The sequence below is a fragment of the Stenella coeruleoalba genome (genome assembly GCF_951394435.1).
Source record: "Stenella coeruleoalba genome assembly, chromosome: 10".
NCBI lineage: Eukaryota > Metazoa > Chordata > Mammalia > Artiodactyla > Delphinidae > Stenella > Stenella coeruleoalba.
Genome location: NC_137156.1, coordinates 69,688,042 through 69,709,508, shown reverse-complemented (window position 1 = coordinate 69,709,508; position 21,467 = coordinate 69,688,042). Strand labels below are relative to the sequence as shown.

The 21,467-nt window shown below is 38.2% G+C and overlaps 1 protein-coding gene across 3 annotated transcripts in view; it reads left to right on the top strand.

Moving 5' to 3' along the window:
* Window positions 1–5,970: 5,970 nt before the first annotated feature.
* DCP1A (decapping mRNA 1A) overlaps window positions 5,971–21,467 on the top strand; it is a 65,149-nt gene continuing 49,652 nt past the window's right edge. For all 3 annotated transcript variants that reach the window (XR_013830216.1, XR_013830217.1, XM_079934531.1), the window contains exons 1-3: window positions 5,971–6,670; window positions 9,534–9,574; window positions 11,833–11,960. Coding sequence is in view for 1 of the 3 variants with exons in the window: in XM_079934531.1 (XP_079790657.1) it covers window positions 6,536–6,670; window positions 9,534–9,574; window positions 11,833–11,960 (304 nt within the window). In the remaining 2 variants the exon portion in view is untranslated. The remainder of the gene's footprint in view (window positions 6,671–9,533; window positions 9,575–11,832; window positions 11,961–21,467) is intronic.

The window sequence follows — 21,467 nt, the reverse complement described above, 5'->3', positions numbered from 1 at the left end:
TAAGTGGTGCTGGGAAAACTGGACAGCTACATGTAAAAGAATGAAATTAGAACACTCCCTAACACCATACACAAAAATAAACTCAAAATGGATTAAAGACCTAAATGTAAGACTGGACACTATAAAACTCTTAGAGGAAAACATAGGAAGAACACTCTTTGACATAAATCACAGCAAGATCTTTTTTGACCCACCTCCTAGAGTGATGGAAATAAAAACAAAAATAAACAAATGGGACCTAATGAAATTTAAAAGCCTTTGCACAGCAAAGGAAACCATAAACAAGATGAAAAGACAACCCTCAGAATGGGAGAAAATATTTGCAAACGAATCAACGGACAAAGAATTAATCTCCAAAATATATAAACAGCACATGCAGCTCAACATTAAAAAAACAAACGACCCAATCAAAAAATAGGCAGAAGACCTAAATAGACATTTCTCCAAAGAAGACATACAGATGGCCAAGAGGCACATGAAAAGCTGCTCAACATCACTAATCATTAGAGAAATGCAAATCAAAACTACAATGTGGTATCACCTCACACCGGTTAGAATGGGCATCATCAGAAAATCTACTAAAAGGGCTTCCCTCGTAGCACAGTGGTTAAGAATCCACCTGCCAATGCAGGAGACACGGGTTCAATCCCTGGTCCACGAAGATCCCACATGCTGCAGAGCAACTAAGCCTGTGCACCACAACTCCTGAGCCTGTACTCTGGAGCCCGTGTGCCACACCTACTGAAGCCCGCGTGCCTAGGGCCCGTGCTCCACAACAAGAGAAGCCACGACAATGAGAAGCCCAAGCACCGCAACAAAGAGTAGCCCCCGCTCACGGCAGCTAGAGAAAACCCACGCACTGCAATGAGGACCCAATGCAGCCGAAAATAAAAAAATAAATTAATTAATTTAAAAAAAAAGAAAATCTACAAACAACAAATACCTAGAGACCTAGAGACTGTCATACAGAGTGAAGTGAATCAGAAAGAGAAAAACAAATATTGTATATTAATGCATATATGTGGAATCTAGAATAATGGTACAGATGAACAGGTCTGCAAGGCAGAAATAGAGACACAGATGTAGAGAACAAATGTATGGACACCAAGGGGGGAAAGCGGGGAGGGGGAGGTGGTGGTGGGATGAATTGGGAGATTGGGATTGACATGTATACACTAATATGTATAAAATTGGTAACTAATAAGAACCTGCTGTATAAAAAATAATAAATAAAATAAAGTACACATCAAAAATAAATAAATAAATAAAATACAGAGGTCAGAGGCCTTTCTGGAGAAACTGAAGGAAAGAACTACCATCCTAATCATCTGGCAAGGACGAGGTAAGGAGTTTTATAGTAACTCCACAACCTTTTGGATATCAATCATGTAAAATAAATATCAACAGTTGAAACAGCAGCATAAGGAAAACAAATTTCACTCATGTGTATCCAGTGTAATTTAAGAGTGTGCCTGGCAGAATAGTAGCAAGATACATGATCTACCTGGAAACCAAGGCTAGAAGATGCTAATTCCAGCTCAGCAAATGAATCATTATTGGACCTTGGGAAAATTAGTTAGCTTGCTTTCTCTGCCTATAAAGGTAAACAGTAATAAGCAGATACTTTCATTTATTTTTTAAATTATTTATTTATTTGGCTGCGCCAGGTCTTAGTTGTGGCATGTGGGATCTAGTTCCCTGACCAGGAATCGAACCTGGGCTCCCTGCATTGGGAATGTGGAGTCTTAACCACTAGACCACCAGGGAAGTCCCTAAGCAGATACTTTTAGAATAAATCTTTGAAATCTGAGAAAGAGGACTTCCCTGGTGGCGCAGTGGTTAAGAATCCGCCTGCCAATGCAGGGGACAAGGGTTCGATCCCTGGTCTGGGAAGATCTCACCTGCTGTGGAGCAACTAAGCCCATGAGCCACAACTACTGAGCCTGTGTGCCACAACTACTGAAGCCCACATGCCTAGAAGCCCGTGCTCTGCAACAAGAGAAGCCACCACAATGAGAAGCCCATGCACTGCAATGAAGAGTAGCTCCTGTTTGCTGCAACTACAGAAAGCCCACACACAGCAACGAAGACCCAACACAACCAAAAAATAAATAAATTTTAAAAATTAAAAGAAAATCTGAGAAAGAAGGGGACAGGGAGGAGAGAAAGAGAGAGGAGACAGAGATGGAGAGAAAATGGACAGGGAGAAAGTTGCAAGAGTGAAAAGATGCTGAATTCTGGGCTATACTAAAAGCGATAAGCATAGAGCCTAAGAAACAAAAAATTATATTAATAATACAAGTAAATCAATCATGATTATTTGTTTATACTTATGACAAACAAATGTTTTGTTGGCTGTAGAGCTGAAACAACCATCCCTTCTCTCAGGTTTATGTGGTAGATAGAAATCAACGTAACATTCCATTTAATCCAACAAATACTTATTAAGCCTGGTTTCTGTGTCAAAATGTGATAGTAAACAAGACAGACATGGTTCCTGCTTCACTAAGCTGATGAGACAGACAAAAGTGAATATAATAATAACTACAACTCACAGATAAGTGCTATGAAGAAAGTGAGGAAATGAGCCATTATTATATCACAGGGATATCAGAGACAAGAATGTCCCAGGGCTTCCCTGGTGGCGCAGTGGTTGAGAGTCCGCCTGCCGATGCAGGGGACACGGGTTCGTGCCCCGGCCCGGGAAGATACCACATGCCGCGGAGCGGCTGGGCCCGTGAGCCATGGCCGCTGAGCCTGTGCGTCTGGAGCCTGTGCTCCACAATGGGAGAGGCCACAACAGTGAGAGACCCACGTACCGCAAAAAAAAAAAAAAAAAAAGAATGTTCCAGAAAGGGAGAACAACAAGTGCAAAGGCCCTGAGACTAGACTCATTTAGCACATGTCAGTCAGTGGGCTGGGATGGAAAATTTGAAAGAGCAATTCACAGAAAATGGAGATGGAAAGAAAGCAAGAGACCAGGCCCAGCGATGTCTCCTCCTAGGCCATGGCAAGGACTTGGGATTTGACACTGGAGAAATGGGAAGTCTGGGACTGACAAAGCTACACAGCTGGTAGATGTATTTTAGTGCCCTTTACCTTACAGCCCATGATTTTATTTTTTTTTAATGAAAGGTTTATTCAGGGAGATACACACTCCATAGACAGAATGTGGGCCATCTCAGAAGGTGAGAGGCCCCAAGGTGTGGGGGTGGTTACTTTTCATAGGCTGGGTAATTTCATAGGCTAATGAGTGGGAGGATTATTCCAACAATTTTGGGAAAGGGGCAGAGATTTCTAGGAACTGGGCCACAGCCCACTTATTGGCCTTTTATGGTCAGCCTCGGAACTGCCATGGCTCCTGTGGGTGTGTCATTTAGCTTGCTGATGTATTACAATGAGGGTATACTGAGGCTCAAGGTCTAGTGGAAATCAACTTGTCCACCATCGTGGACCTAGAGCCCATGGTTTTAAATGGCAAGTTTTATTTTCTACCACAGAACCACTCAGAGTGGGAGACACATGGGTTGGACTGATTGGGTTTTAGGTTTTCATATTTTAAATTATTTTTATTAAAAAACTGTCATTCATGGAACACAACGCAAATGTTACCAAAGGTCTTCCAGTGCAGAGTAAGACTCCTTCCCACCTCTGATCACATGATCCCAGCCACCCACCTCCCCACCCCTCCCACAAGTCTCTTCCATGGCCTTAAGGGAGTTGGGTTTTAAGACAACATTCATTCACCAGTATTTATTGAGAGTCTACTCTTTGCCGGGGCTGTGTTAGGTACTGGAGACCTAATAGACTGAGATGGAATCTCTGACCTCTCAAAGCCTATTGTCTAAAATAGTGGTCCCCAACCTTTTTGGCACCAGGGACCAATTTCATGGAAGACAATTTTTCCACGGATGGGGTGGGGGGTGGGGAATTGTTCAGAGCAATGGAGAGCAATGGGGAGTGGCAGACAAAGCTTCGCTCCCTAGCCCACCGCTCATCTCCTGCTGTGCGGCCTGGTTCCTGGACCACTACAGGTCCGAGGCCTGGGGGTTGGGGACCCCTGGTCTAAAAGACATGGGAAAGGTCTTAAGGTTTCATTCACAAATATAAGGCAAAGTCAGGCTTCAAAGTAAATGAGAAAGATTTTCAATTCCAAAATACTCACATTCTCTTTAATATATCTTAAGAACTGTATAGGGCATCAAAGTCAACATTAACATGTTTGGGGCCATGCAAACATGCATTTCGAAGCAATTTTCTATTCTGAATATGAAAACTCCCTAAAATAACTTGGTGTTCTTCACTAGTCTAGCCCTGTTCAATCAAAAATATATATTTAATAAATAAAAAAGGAAATGTCCTAGATTATTTCAGGAAATCTACATAAGAAAAGAACGAATGAATAAGGCACAAGAATGTAATGTACAGCATGGTAACTACAGGTAATACTGTATTGCGTATTTGAAAGTAGCTAAGAGAGTGGATCTTGAAAGTTGTCATCATGAGAAAAAAAATGTGTAACTATGTGTGGTGATGGATGTTAACTGGACTATTGTGGTGATCATTTTACAATCTATACAAATATCAAATCATTATGTTGCACACCTGAAACTAATATAATGTTATAGGTCAACTCTACCTCAATTAAAAAATAAGAATTAAAAACACCTAAATTCTGTTTCAGGTGTGCCTTTGAATTCTGTACCAGGAATGTATTACTTATTCAAAAAATACAATTTAAAAAAACTTAGGGTACAGATTGTTTAAATGTTCCCTTGAAAGTAGGTGGGGGGGGAGGGATAGTCAGGGAGTTTGGGATTGACATATACACACTGCCATATTTAAAATGGATAACCAACAAGGACCTACTGTAGAGCACAGGGAACTCTGTTCAATATTCTGTAACAACCTAAATGGGAAAAGAATTTGATAAAGAATAGATACATATATATGTATACCTGAGTCACTTTGTTGTACACCTGAAACTAACACAAAATTGTTAATCAACTATACTCCAATATAAAATAAAAAGTTAAAAAAAAAGAAAAGTAGGTAGAGGGGATGTAGGGCTCTGCCTCCACTATGAAGAAAGGCAGCCATAGTGTGGATAAAAGGACCCTGGGTTAGCAGGCAGTAGTAGTCCCTGGATTCTAATACCAGATCCCCCCTGACTAGTGTGGAACAACTAGCCAGTGATTTCTCCACCCAGCTTCAATTAAATCAACCAGCAAATGAGGATGAACACTTTTCTACCATTAGACTGTGAGATGAAAGGAAGCCCTTGCCTTTCTTCTCTGATGAATTCCTACTCATCCCTGAAACATTAATTCAAACATCATCTCCTCCATGAAGGCTTCCTATACTTTCCTGACCAGATGAAGTTAGTGGCTCCATCCTCTGGGTTTCAAGTGAAAGGTCTCTAGCATTGCCCCTACTTCTTTCAGTTTCTCCCAGAGCTAGAAAGTTGTCTTTGAAGCTTCCAGGGGGCTACCCTTTCACAATTAGGAGTTCAATAAATACTTGCTTAATGAACGGTAAATGAATAATGATACATGTTTCCTTGTCTGCATTTGTATATGTAACGTGATTCTGCAAAGAATGTAAGACATGAAGTATCTTTCCATTAACAAATGGCCTTGGGATGTAAAATCATCAACAATACAACTACTATCCTTTTTCTTTTTTTTTTTTTTCTGTCAAAAATTTTCCATTCCATTGGGGTATCTTTTCTATAAGAAAATGTTTTTTAACAAGTCGGCGGTGGGGCAGAGCTCCCTATACCTTACAAGCCTTGTTTTCCTCTTCAGATAGTACCTGGCCCTTTAAAATGCCTTAAAATGCTCAACAGATGTTTGCTAAAAGAATGAGTTATTGTTTTAAAGCTTTAAACGATCCAAGACAAACTCAAGCCTTCACGGGCTCTTTCCAAGACTGGATAGAAATATTTTCGTGGGATTCACACGAGGAAAATAAGTAAACGTGGATAATAAAAGACACTCCTGTATAGTTACAGGCGGGTTAGTTTGGCTTTTATCAAAATTTTCCTTCATAAAAACACGAAGAGAGCCGAGATCTGAGGTAATTTTCGGGGTTCCCTCCCTCCTTCCTGTCCGCTTCTCTGTGCTTTCTAAACTCACGGTGGAGCACTGCCTTGCCACAGCGAGGTTTCCATTCTGCGGCCCTGGGAGCCTAGTCCGGCAGGAACGCTGGAGAAAGCTCCCGAGCAGCCTTGATCCGGGCGCCGGGACCTTTCAGCCAGCGGAAAAGAAGCAACTGAGTCCCGTTCTACCAGCTCGGCTACGCGGCGGCATACGCCAACCCGGACGGTAGGTCCACTGGGACCTGACGACACTGGGACCCAGCGCCCCGGGCGTGGGCGCAGCGGAGCATAATAGCTGACGTACCGCCTCGCCGCGAGGCCCGGCTGAGAGGCGGAAGATGAGGGTGCTGACGCAGCTGGGGGAACTTTGGCTCCATGGCACCTTCCTGTCCGCGACTCCGCCCCCGCCATAGGGGCTAGGTTCCGGAATTCAAGATGGAGTCGCTGAGTCGAGCTGGGCAAGAGATGAGCCTAGCGGCCTTGAAGCAACACGACCCCTACATCACCAGCATCGCAGACCTCACGGGCCAGGTCGCACTGTACACCTTCTGCCCCAAGGCCAACCAGTGGGTGAGTGCAGCCAGGCCGTTGAAGTCGCCCGCCCGGCCGCCGCCTCTTAAAGGGGCCGCGCGGACCGTTCTGGGTGGGGGCCGATGAGGGAGGCCACGGCGGCAGGGGCGAGGCCAGGGACTAGAGAAGAGTCCGGCTGACGCCTGAGGGGTGTCGGCGGAGCCGGAGATTGGGCGAGAGGAGCGAGAGAAGTAGGTCCAAACATCCGGGGGAAAAGCTGATAGAGGGGAGGGTTGGAAGAGGATCAGCCCCATGGGGTCCGGTTCGAGGATGTGGGCGACTTGCCTTTTTTGCAGGTGTGTTAGAGGATATGAGACTGGTGGAGTCATAAAGATGCCTGAAAGATTGTGTTTGAAGCTTTGAGAGTTATTAGATAAAGTATATATACATAATCTATAAAATAAACACTCCTTCTCTCCCCCCAATAGACATAAATAAGGGCTCCCTTCTCAGAGGTCATTTGGATTTAGAGCTTGAAATCCAGTTAGTTTCAATTATTGGAAGAGAGGGGTTGGGGATAAGTCCTGCATTTATCGAACTACACTGTATTTCCAGAGTTTGGAAAAGATTTCAAGGCGCTTAGGAAAATGACTTCCATGTTAATTGGATTACCTTGAAACCTTTGGAAAAGAGACCCTGTGTCTGTTCAGCAATGCTGCTGGTGATATCACCTCTGAATGCACCCATCAGACTAAGTACTTTTTGTCTTTTTTGCACGGGAGAGGATCCGAAAAGTTGCATTCAGTTTGTTCACTGACTTGTTAGCCCGTTTGAAGCTTCGTCCGTTGTTTAAATAACATAATTAGGGAATTTCCTGGCGGTCCAGTGGTTAGGACTCCGCACTTCCGCTTCAGGGTGCCCGGGTTCGATCCCTTGTCGGGGAACTAAGATCCCACAAGCCGTGCAAGTGGCCAAACAAATAAAGGTAACAAAATTTCCCTTAAAAAAAAAATTGAACCTTCTTGATTAACTCATTCAGCTATATAGGCTTTACTTAGGAAATAATCCGTAAATATTTGTTGGATCGAATTAATGATTGACGTTAACGTTTCAGTAAGAATTGAAATCTTTATACTAACAAAACTGAAAGATTATTATCGTAGTATGTCCTTTACAACATAGTGCAGATACATAGGTTATAGTTAATTAGTAATTTTGTGAAAAATCATTTGGCATTTATAAACAGTTAATTCAGATAAAGAGAGTTTTTCAAAGTCATCTTGCTTTACTTTATCTTCTTTCCTTCACCTCCTGTAAGAGAAGGAGGTATGGGAAGCTAAAGAGAACAAAATTATAGATTTTTTTTTTAAGTGTGGCTGTTTTAGACATTGCTTTAGTTTGAATCGTTCTTAATCATTTTTCTTGCTCTACGTATGAATTTTTGTAATATGGGTTGCAGACAAATGGTGAAGATTTGGGGCATGGACTTATTATTTGGGGCATGGACTTAGGCTTTTATTTCTAGTTTGTCACAGACTTCCAATATTTTGGAATTTTAATTATGTTATTCACCTTTAAATATGAAATACAAGCTATAATAACCTGAACTGAAAAATAAGCTGCCATTATTCATTTGGGTCATGGTACATGGAGTATAACCAAAGTCTCTTCTCTCATTGTTATTTTACAGTGAGTTGTAACTTTGCACAGTGGTTTATTTGGGCGTTTTCTTTCATTGTGAAACCGTTGATTACCAATTTCTTGCACTAATAAAGTTTGAAAGGCAAGAAAAAGCCTCTGAATTTTTAGTAAGGAAAAGTTTCATTATGATGTTTAAGCTAGGGCAATACTCCTGGAAGAAATCAAGATGGTAAATATTTTTTAAAATTATTTTTTCATCCCAGCAAATTCAATTTTATATGGCTGACATTTAAGTTTGCTAAGTTTGTTGATTACCTTAAACCATTTAGGTCCTATCTGGGCTGTGAACTGTAGACTAACGTGTTTCTTTTGCTTTTTTAAAAACATTGTAACTGTGTGGTTTTGTTTGTTTGTTTGTTTTTGCGGTATGCAGGCCTCTCACTGTTGTGGCCTCTCCTGTTGCGGAGCACAGGCTCCGGACGCGCAGGCCCGGATAGGGGCACGAACCCGTGTCCCCTGCATCGGCAGGCGGACTCTCAACCACTGCGCCACCAGGGAAGCCCCTGTAACTGTGTTTCAAACCTAAATACGCTCTTGTCACAGCAAGTGAAGGATGATGAGTTGTACTTTGTTAATCAAAACATTTACTTTAAGCTAAAAAAAAGTTTTTAATTATTTGTAAGACCTATAAGAATTACACTAAGACAGAGTATAGTTTCAATATTCATGATTCTTTAACACAGTTTTAAAAATAACAAACTAATTGTGTTTGAAAGTAACTCTTAACTAAATTTGCTACAAAATTTGCTACTCATAAAAATATACCAAAATTCCCCAATGATGAAACAAAGTGTCCTATAAGAAAATGTGTTTTTTTTTCCCCTAGTAACTTTGATAAACTTTAAAGGTGAAGAAATTGCTTTATACAGGACCTTGGCTTTAAAATTAAGAAATTTGGCTAAAACATTTTAGTTTTAAAAAGTGAAAGCTAATTCTAGAATTTTTCTCCTTTAAATTTTAAAAAAGGAAAGGGAAATTGCTGCAGATACAGGCGTGTTGCTAGATAGAACATTGCATATCAGTTAATACACATCAATAGAATAGAAAGGATACAAAAGAAACTGGTAATAGTAGTCTGTGGAGAAGACCTACTTGACCTGTTCAAAGTGATTAATTTTAAAATAAATAAGTTGATCTTAAACATGAAGTATCTCTTCTCCATTGGGACTACTTGGGGTTAGATTATGGGAAAAAAAACTAATCATCTCATTGTCTATTATAGGAGAAGACTGATATAGAAGGGACCTTATTTGTATATCGAAGGTAAGCTTTTTTAAAAAGATTTTTTTTTAATTTTTTTTTTTTTTTAAATTTGATGGTGAATGGTGTCATATGGAGTGATTCAACCCTATTGTATATTTGTCTTTGGGGCCTTCCTGCTTGACCCTTCAAGTATTCATCCATCCCTTGCTGTGAGATCCTTACCAAGTAATGTCCTTTCTTTGACACTTCCTGTGATTCAGAATCAAACAGAACTAGAATTTATTTAGGAAATAAATTCTAGCAAAATGGAAAACATTTTCTAGTAATGAATGAGTCTAAAGCAGTTGCCTTTCTCCCTCCCCCCATATTAAGAAAAATAGAATACATTGAGAAAAATAGTTGAGAAAAAGAGAATAGATGGACTAGCTGTTGTGTGATTACTAAACAAAAAGTTATCTTCTAAGACTCTGGTTCTGTCCCCTTTCCATCTACCCGCAAAAGTTTTGGATTTTGTCAGTGTTTGTAGTAATATGTATTTTTAGTTTGAGAGTCCTTTAGAAAGCCTAGATTATTCATAATTGCACATTTTTTATTTTTAACTTTTCTGAGAATTATTGTCTTAAAACATGATTTTTAAAAAAATGATTGGTTTGTAAATGCAGCTTGTGTTTTGTTCGGCAACTTTCTTGGCCTAAAGGCAGCTGACAGGGTATGTTAGTCATTGGAGTTCCTTGTTTTCCTGGATCCCTCTTAGGTCTTGCTCTGACTGAGGTAGGTTCCTTCCTTTGGTTTCTAAAGCTTAGGGAACTCAGCAGGAGTTATTACTGATACCTGGTTCTTTTCCTGTGTGTGTGTATTGTGAGTTATCTTTTATGATTGCTTTTCTCCATTTCTCCACTGATGGTTATTAACAAGAATTTGTCAAATATTCTTCTAAGTTTTGCTGTACAACTTTGAGATCTTGTCTAAAAATACTGATCTTTTTCTTCCTTTAAATGTATATGCTTTGATGTTACTTTTTATTTTTTGATATTTTGTTTGCTGTTATTCATCTTTCTCCTTTAAAAAAAAACACTTTACCCTTCACCTACTTCATTAGTCTTCATTACCAATATAAATGTCTAGAAGCTCTTCAACTGTTGTTAGAATGTTGGTACTTGGAAAGTGCTTTGCTGGCCTTATTGTTACAGTAGAGTACAGATCCACCGGTTATAGAAGATGAAATTTAGTTTAGTGAGCGACTTGATTTGATGAAATTTATGGAGGCTTACACGGTATTGATTGTAATAAAAGGAGACCAGAGAAACTCTATTTGGGAAATGTGAGAACATCTTATATACTTTGGATAAATATATACCAGGATGTCAGAATGTCGATTTGGAGAGACCTTAGTATAAAAGAAGGCTGGATTTGGAATCAGAAAACCTAAAGGATTCAGTGAAACAAGTGTATACAGAGAAACAAGTGAGAAACCGTAAAGTGTTGTATACAAGTGAGAAATATCTAAAGGATCGTATGCTGAATCATCCTGATAAGAGAACCAAGGGTGTTTCTTATTGTAGGATTCGAAGCATTTTCTTTGTAACTCAGGTTTTTCCATAGTTCTCACATTTGATGTAAGAAAAATCATTGTAATGGTGGGCAATAATTATAACCAATCCTGCAACATATTTAAAATAAATTATATTTTTATTGAGCATATGTTTATTAAACATATACTATATGTCTGTCTTGGGACATACCTAAAAAAATGACAACCCTATTTTCATGGAATTTACAGTTTAGTGGAGGACAATAAATACAAAAAATAATAAGTGGTATGGAAAAAGAGAGAAGAGGATTAGAGATATTGAGTTTGGGAGCATTAAAAAGGGTAGTTCTCTAGTAGGCCTCAGTGAGAACAGGACAGTTTACCAAAGGCTTGTGGGAAATGGGATAACTCTAGATTCTAGGCCAGTGGCCCAGGCAGAGGTCTTTAGGTGGAAACATACCTGTAGGAAGAATGGCAAGGAGCCCAGTGTGGCTGGAGCAGGAGGAACAGGGAAGAGGCATAGGAGATGAAGTCAAGGGGGTGCACATCACCTGAGGCCTTGGTGGCCTTAGACAGGACCTTGGTCTTTACTCTGATGGACCGAGAAAGCTTCTGAGAGGGGGAGGGGTATGATCTGACTTAGATTTTTTTGTTTACAATTTTAAATGCCAATAATACTATATAATGCAATATTGTATTCATTCTTTAAAATGGAAGTAAAGAGGTAGATAACATTTCTGCAAATGAACAATGACAACAGATTTTTTTTTCTTCTATTAAATCTAAGGTCAGCTTCACCTTACCATGGTTTTACCATTGTGAATCGACTGAATATGCACAATCTAGTTGAACCAGTGAATAAAGACTTGGAATTTCAGCTCCATGAACCATTTCTACTATATAGAAATGCAAGCTGTGAGTATCTATCTGTTAATTACAGTGCATATGTTTGCAGTTAAAATTGAGTGACTTCAGTTTCTGTCAGCACGTTATTCTTGGAAATTAAAGGTACAATAAAAAATATGGTCTATACTCTTGTGGTTATAAATGAGTCTCTTAGTAAGATCAGAGCTTTTAAATTGGGCTTCTAAAATTGAAACACTCTTTTGTATACAGTAACTTATTACATTATTTTAGTTAACTATACTATTCCATATAATAGCATTACATTATATTCCTATTGTTTGTTCTCTGAAAATAAGTTTCACCCTTTGTTTTTGTTGTAACATGTATTATTGGCTGCCCATGCCCCTGAGCAACAGAACTTAGTTTAAGAGACACAGGACAGATACTGATATTTCTGTCCACAAAGAAAGTACTATCTTTGCCCTGATTGTGGTATTTTTCGATCTGTTTATTTAGTTGAGTATCTGTTGGGTAAAAGTGCAGGGCCAAGAGCTATTGTACTTTAATGTTAATAATATAATAACCTATGGGGTAGGCAGGCAGTTAAGTCAGCTGAGACTCTGAGGTGAGTGGCGGCTATTCAGTTGAAGAGCGAGGATTGTAACCCTTTTTTCTGCTTCCTAGTCCAGGGTTCTTTCAGGCATTTTATAGACTCTAAAAATGGTTGGGTGTGGTCAGCAAAGCTAGAGTGGCCCTTTCAAGAAGGAAAGCACTAAAAAGTATACCTGGTTCCTGTACTTCAGCATGGGTATTGAAAGTATGAGTGTTTGAGGAAAGAAGATGGGCGATTTGTTTGGCATTGATGGTAGAGATATCAAAACTGGTTACGGTGGTAAGGTGATTGTGCTGTAACCATAATCTAAGGAGATTGCTGGAGATAAATTTGCTCCTTAAGTAAAAGTTTGAATTTCACTTGACTGGGAGGTAACTGGTATTGGGGGAATGTCTTCAGTATAAAATGTAAAAAACTACTAGAAATTATGCATCTTTTCATTCCCTGAATGAGAAATGACAAGGTCTGTGTTGAAGCTAGAAACCCCAAATTCTTCTCTGTAGCTCACTTTTAAGTGAAATAAAATCTGTCTCTTGACTTTTCAGTAAACTATTTGTCCAGATAATTACCTCTCTTAGATGGTTTGAATGGATTTATTTAAACTAATGTCACAGTAGAATTACTTCAAATAGCTGTTTTCTTTATGCTGACCATTCTGTTAAAGGGGAAATTCTGCAAAGTAACACAGATCTAATTTTTTTTTAAGGAAAATTGGTTTAATTCTGCTTTTTATTACCTGAAAGTTTAATCTAGCTATTGCCTCTAAGAAAAGTTTGATTGGTAAAGTAGTCAGTAGGGGAAATTATCAGAGGCCCATGGACTTGATTACCATTTAGCATAAGCCTGAAGTGAATCTCATTATATTTCTTTAACAAGTAAAGTTTCCTGTGAAGTTGAAAGTGCAAGATAACACAAATATAAGTGAACCATGATTAACCAAAATTTTTTTTAATTAATTTTTATTGGAGTATAGTTGATTCACAGTGTTGTGTTGATAAAACAAAATTTAATCGGAGCCTAAAATATCTGGAAATATTTCTATAGTCCATGTGTGGAAGAAATGAAAGCAAACTGTAAAAAAAACAAGCTAATGTTAGGTTTTATTTTGTGAAAATCTAGTAAATTTCTCATGTGTTACTTGGGATCAATACTATAGCCTTAACCGCACTATAGTGTCATAGATTGATTTGCTGTAATGATAAGACCTTAAATTGTCAGGAGTGTTTTTTATATTAATTAGAATATTCTTGAGGGAAAAAGTGCACTACTGCTTTTTATTTTAGAAAGATTTTCAACAAGAGGTTGAAACAAAGGTTTCCTTAGTTAAACAGAAGACTCACTTAACCAGGTCATTCCCTTCCTCGGTTAATTGAGGCACTGAATCATCTCAAGGGCCTTACAGTTTCTGATATTGCTAATTAGAAATTCAAGAGCACATCAGTTTGCTTTCAGACCAGAGAAAAGCCTGAAAAGGTCAAGCACAATACTGTGGATATATTAGAAACAGTCCAGAGGAGGAGCTTGGGGAAAGTATTTAAAGGAATAGCTGTATCGGGGAGAAGTGACAAAGGCAGCATAAAGTGATTCTGGGAGTGTTAAGGCCTCTCTTGAGTATATGTTTTGTCTACCTAGTCTTAAAAGTAAAAAGTAGTCTTGTCAGGTCAGCAGGCTATTGAGTTGTTTAGGTATTGTTCTTTAAATAAAAAGTTAATTAGTGTCTGATTGTGTATACAGGTAATTGTACATGATTCTGTAGCTGCTCTTCTGTTGTTTTCTTTTCGAAAATACCACCAAGACACCTGACCCATTTTACTCAAGTTACACCCTCAGATCTAGTTCCACTTAAATCAGTTTTTAGAGTTGAGAGAACATTGAGCTATAACTTTTTCCAGTTCTAAATTGTTTGTTTTGCTTTATATATATTTTTTGAGTGGTTTTTCTTGTTTGTTTGCTTTGGCCATTCTTTGCGGCTTGTGGGATCTTAGTTCCCCGACCAGGGATTGAATCCCGGCCCACAGCAGTGAAAGCGCAGAGTCCTAACCACTGGACCACCAGGGAATTCCCTAGGTTTTCTTTATACACTCCCCACACACCCTAGCCCCACCACCCCAAGAGAAAGGTAAAATTTACAGAGGAAATGCTTATGCCTTCCAGAAGCTTAGCTTTGGTGGTTCTCTTGAACCTTTTGGAAGCAGTATATTTTTGTATACTGTGCAAGGACTTTGGGCAGCCACAAGACTCCAATGAGGGTTGTGGAGACTGCAGATTCTGTAGTTATTAACCAAAAATGATGTTTCCAGCACCTTATTTCTGATTCCCAACTTACAGATGAGGAAACAAGAGTCCCAGAGAAGTTAAGAAATTTGCTCAAGAGTCACAAAGGTTATAAGTGACAGGCAGAAGTCAAATCTAGGTCTGTTGAGCTTCAAAACCAATGTTCTTTCTACTCTGCTACAACAATAACATTACTTCATCAATCCACATTCTAGAGCAGTGCTATCCAACAGAACTCTGTGATGATGGAAAGATTCTATATGGGTACTGTCTCATATAGCAATCGCCAGCCAGCCACGTGTGACTGTTGAGCACTTGAAGTGTGGCTGGTGTGACCAAGAAAAAAATTATTTTTAAGTTTATTTAATTTAATCAATCTGCCTTTGAATAGCCATACGAGACCAGTGGCTACCATATTGGACAACAGAGGTCTAAAGCATGGATCCGTGCAGAAACACACCCTTTTGTTATGCCATACCTGAACTGAGCAAGCACTTGGGAAGCTTTAGATTAGATTTTTATGCCTCTCATTTAGTAATTCCTTTTTAAAATTTACAAATGATTTCTAGATACAAAGGCTGCAGAAGATATCCCTGAGGGTGGCTTTGCCATGGTAACACTCTTCTGCGTGGAATTTAGTTTGCAGACAAGAATTCTATTCTAGGCTTTGCCATTTTACCAACTGTAACCTTGGATAAATCACTTAAACCACTGATCTGACCTGCTTATCTTAAGAGAGCACCATATATGTAAAGGTTTTTTGTCAGGCACTTACAAATATAAAATATTATAGACTTTGTCTCCATCTTGGACTTAAGCCAAATGATCTTATTAGTGAAAGAATCATAAAGACTTTAATATTATACAGGCTCTCTTATAACCTAGGCCCATAGTGTGCTTCTTTCCATCCCTTCTCATTAGCACCATGACAAGCTGGGAACTCTGTTTACCTTTACAAATATTACATTCAAATGTTGTAAGGGCAATTACTAGACAGCCTGAGGTATGATAAGTTGAATATATATAAATATATGTTAAAGATGAGAAATCTTGGAGGCTACAAATTTTTTAAAACTCATCAGTGGGTCATGGTGTGCTGGAACACACAGCCCCCTCCTGGCTAAAATTTTGTAGGATAATGTAATGCTGTTTTAATCTGTGGACACATCTCCCTTAAAAACACTTACGATAGTTTTCATTTTATCTGTGATTAGTTGAAAAATCATAATTCTTTTGCTGTGTAAACATATGCATTACTACCAATCTGCTGATCTTCTGTTTTCATTTGTGAACAGAATCCATTTTGCTAACTGGATTATAAAACCATTCTTGCGAACTCTGAATTTCGAGGAGTTATGGCATAGGCACATCAAAGAAAAACTCCTGTCCAGCAATATGATGTCAGAAAATCTTCCTCCTATAAACACTTAGAAATGCTGTATAAAATATTAAATGCATAGTATAGCCTGAAAGGGAATGGGGGCATTTTAATGGGTCAGCATCAAAGTGAAAACTGAAAGCCAAAGTGGGAAGCTTGTGTGCTGACACCAGCTGCCAGCTGGTTAAAGGGTTCTTGGGGATAGGGAACGTTCCTTAACATAAGGACCCCATTATAATTACATGGGATCAGGAGACAAGACCTTGACCCCTCACGAGGTGGCTCATTGGAGCTGAGACGTGCATACCAACGTTCACCCAGGTGCCCTAATGAGTTATATATTAATAAATTAGAAGGATATCAGACATATCCCCACGAACCTAGGGGGATGACAGGCAAGCTAATCTACCTCAGTCTAGGCTATGAGTTAGAGGGAAAATTGTAACCATGAGCTCTCTCATGCAGATTTGAGATTCAAGTTATATCATTCATTTGGTGTAATTTCTTACCCAGGCCAAAAAATTAACATAAAATTGATCATCAACTGTTGAGTACTCTAGAACATCTGGCAAAAGCAAATACAAAACTTTTCTGGAGAGAAATATTCTTAATCCAGATTGCCCAGGCATCTTATTGACAAGCCTCGTGGTCCAAAATTACTATATATACAAAGAAATAATTCAGTCAGTAAAAGTTACGATAAAACAAACAGCCAACCCTTCGCAGAAACTTTGGGTAATGAAATGATCAGATAGAGACTTTAATGGATATGAATATCCGATGTAGATTATAAAATAAAATGATAGGTAGATTTGAAAAATAACCAAGTAAAACTTCTAGAAATTAAAATTTTAGTTATTGAAATAAACTCTCTACCTGGACTCAACAGTGAATTTATAACAACTGAAAAGAGAATTGGGGAACTGGAAGAGACATCTGAGAAAATTATCCAGGATGCATTCCAGAAAGGGAAAAAATGGAAAATTTGAAAGAGAGGATAGGATAGGAAAGTCTTAGAAAGTTTAACATATGACAGAGAAGAATTTCAGAATGATAAAATATATAGAGAGGTAATATTTGAAGAGATTATGACTGAGAATTTTCCAGAATCCATGAAAGACAGAAGTCTCAGATTTAGGCAGTGAAATAAGGCCCCAAAGTAAATAGAGATAAATACACACCTGGACAGATGGTAAAACATCAAAGGCAAAGACAGAAGCAACCAAGCTTGAGATTGATTATTTACAAAGAGCACCAGTTTGACAGCATATTTAATTGCAGCTACTGAATTTGAAAGACAGGGGAATAATATATGCAGAGTACTGAGGAAAAAACAAACAATTCAGTAATTCAAGAGAGCAAAATAAAGACATTTTTCAACAAAAACAGAACTGTTGTCTCCCCAGACCCTTGTTGTATACACTTCCAAAGCAATACTGTCCAGTATGGTAGCCACTAGTCACATGTGGCTATTGAACACTTGAAATGTGCCTAGTACAACTGAGTTTTTAATTGTAAATTAATTCTTAATTTAGTTTAATTAATTTAATTTTACCAGTGCAGTTCTAAAGGCTATAGTTCAGAAATAAGGAAATTGAACACAGAAGTAATGAGATTTAAGCAACAACCATAATGAGCAAAGAAAAGAAGGTACATCAAAATAAGCATTAACTGTATAAAACAATAAAATGACTAGTTTGAGTAGAGGTATTAAAAAGGTGAAGCAGGGCTTCCCTGGTGGCACAATGGTTGAGAGTCCGCCTGCCGATGCAGGGGACACGAGTTCGTGCCCCGGTCCGGGAAGATCCCACATGCCGCGGAGCGGCTAGGCCCGTGAGCCATGGCCGCTGAGCCTGCATGTCCAGAGCCTGTTCTCCGCTACGGGAGAGGCCACAGCAGTGAGAGGCCCGCATACCGCAAAAAAAAAAAAAAACCAACCAAAAAAAAAAGTGAAGCAAAAATACTAGACAGCAATAATATAAGATAAAAGCTTTCCAAACATAAAGCATCCCAAGACTGAGAAGAGGGTAAATAAACTGATGAACAACAGACTTTTAAGTTAAGTGATTACCCAAAAGATTCAGGGTAATCACTGCAGAACAAAAAATAGGATGTCTTGATTTTAAGCCAGTATAAGTCAAGATAGGAAAACCATAAATAGAAACCATGGGAAATAGCCCAGTTATAATAAAATGGCAGAAATAAATAAATCAGTATTTAGAACAAATGTTAAGTGAACTGTACTTGCCAGTTAAAAGAGATTCTGAGATTGGATAAAGATACAGAATTTGCCTAAAATGCTGTTTTCAAAAAACTTAAAACTCAAAAACCAGGATAGGTTGAAAGTAAAGGGATAGAATGATATATATTAGGTAACTATTAACCAAACAAGGCTGATGTAACTATGTAAATCACACATGATAGATTCTAAGGTAAGAAACATCATCAGGAATAAAAGTTACCACATAATGACAAAAGGAGTAAATAACCTGCAAGATAAAACAATTCCAGACTGGTATTACCTTGTGTTAATATTTGTCAGAATTACATATCAAATGTTTAAAATCCATAATTATAATGGGAGAGTTAAACAGGCCACCTCAGTAATTGACAGATAAGGCAGATAATTTAATAAGGTTATGGGATATTTAAACAACACAGTTAGGCTTGATCTAATGGACATATAAAGAACCCTGCTTCTAGCAGTTCAAGAATTTGCATTTTTTTCAAGTCTGTATAGAATTTTATAAAAAATACCATATGTAGGCTACCCAGCCACAAAAGTTACAGAGGAAAAAAGAAATCTTTAAGTTGAAGGAAAATATAGATGAGTAGAAATTAATTGCAGAAAGTAGGAATTGCAATAGAACAGTAGAGCAAATCAACAAAACAAAAAACTCTCCCCTATAACTTGATTGATCCAACAACAACAACAAAAAAAGAGTAAGGAGAGGCATAATAGGCAATACTAGTAATAATATATACTGTATATATAGAGCAACTAAATATAGAGAATAAAATAAGAAACCACTGCAAAGAACTTTTTAAAAATAAGAAACCGCTATGAAGAACTTGCTGCCTGTAAGTTTAAAACTTGGATTATATGGACAATTTCCTGGAAAAAACACAGTGTAACAAAACTTAGGAATAAATGGACTCAGTAAAATAACTGGGTCAGTAGTTTAAAATCTCTTCCATCACATCTTAAAAAATGCTGAGAAGAATGTTCTGTCAGGTTCAGTAAATGGTACTAGAGTAGTTCTCCATATAGTAACCGGCCTCTGAAAAAGCGTCCATACGATCTATACATTTCTGATCTTATCACAGGACATTTATCTCCACAGTGAGGAAATTGTGCTTCTATTATCCACTCTTCCTTCAAGCATTTGGTGAGCACCTGCTACAAGAAACATACCTCACTAAGTATGTTTCTCTTAGAAGGTTCTTTTCCCCAAGATCAATGTCAGGGGTGCTTTGATTTCCACTTCTGTGGGTATCAGGGTGAACGTGGCAACCTGGAATCTGTTATTTATATGTATGCGTGTGTGTGTGTGTGTGTGTGTGTGTGTGTGTGTGTGTGTGTGTGTGTGTGTGTGTGTGTGTGTGTGTGTGTGCGTGCGCCTTAATTATGACATGCCCCAAGGCCATTTTGTAAGGTAGGTTCTGAGCAGTTTTTTTAAATCCAAAATTTGGTATGTGAATCAACAAAAAAGTGAAAGCAAGCAAAACTGGTTTTTCTTTGTTACAGCTAGACAGTTCACAGTATAACCTGGTTAATTGAAAATATTAAGATAAAGGTTTGTGGTACCACTAAGCTCTGTAAAATCGATTCTAGCATTTAATGATTTTCTTTTGCAAAAACTATTTATTTTGTCCTTTACTTTGTTTTTAAACAAACAAGGTGATTATTTAATTCAGATGCACATCTTAATTCATTAATGTTTATTAAATATCTTTTGCTAAGCATTTTACCACACGGTATATCATTTTGATTAACAGTATTGTGTACTTTTAAAGAATTTTATGTATGTTTCTAGTTCTGAGATTCTGTTTTATTTTCTTAGAAAATTATAAGCAGAAGTCTTTAAATTGTGTTAGAACTTTTAATGTCAGACCTCTGCCTTTCTGGTAAAGGTCAAGATTCTTAAAGAAATATGCTACTATATTAATCCCAATGCTGCGCATATTTATTCCTGAAACAACCCTGTTAATTAGTGGTAAAAATTAATGATTTAAGATCTGTAATTTGAGACTTACCAGTTGCCAATTTGAATGATTAAGCTCATTACAGTGAAAATGTGATCCACCAGAGGGATTGTGAGGGTATTTACGTGTTGTTTTTCCTGGTCATTTTTAACAGCAATACTGATTCATGAATTAGAAGTATACAGTCTAGATTTTCTCTTCTCACACCTAACTTTATTCTGTCCTTAGACAAGTTGGTGGTGGTGGTTTTAGCCAGAAGAGAAGCAATTATCTTACTTTGTGTGCATGTTAGACTTGACATCTTTTTACTGAACTATAATCATTTTAACAAGGACAACTCCGTGTTTCCTCCACCCAACACCTTAAGGCATGGATCTCCCACTGAATGCCACTTTTCATTTTAAAATGTTTTCTATAATCCAGAAGTACTTTTGAAAAAAATCAACAAAGCTTCACTCTGTAACCAGCTTAACAACAACAGATCACCATAACCAAACAATTGAATATAAAAATATTATCGCTATTTAATATTTTTAAGAACTTACCTCCAAAAACCTGTGCGAAGTACCCCTTCGTTTCCGTTTCACTTGTAACTTTTCCTTTATATCGGGCATCAGTCTCTTGATATAGAGCATTTTTAATTAAAATTAGATCACTAGAAAAATCAGGGAGATTCATTTCCATAGCGTTGAAAATGTAGCTGCCAAATGGAAAGTTTTAGTAGGAGAAATACTGTAGTGTGTGTTTGTGTGTGTTTCTTGGTCTCTGCTTGTCCTTTCTCAGTTCAAGGGCAAGACTCGGAACAGTAGAGGTGCTAGGTGGCTGCTGGCATTTGGCGCAAATCTTCAGACTTAAAGCACAGTGCAGGAAATTTCCTTGCAAGAGAAGTTTACAATTTGTCAACTCAGAAAATGTGAGTTCTACGTCGAGACTGAAAGAGGAATTTATAAACAGTTTTTAAAGTTACACAGTTCATTCTTTGTGATCTTTGAATCCAGCACACTGCTTCTTACTTAGCCTGAAGAAAGGCAGGCAGTCTTCCCCCATCAGCAGCAGCTGCTGTGGTTGGTATGATTCTGCAATCAGTGAAAGAAGAAGGATCTGT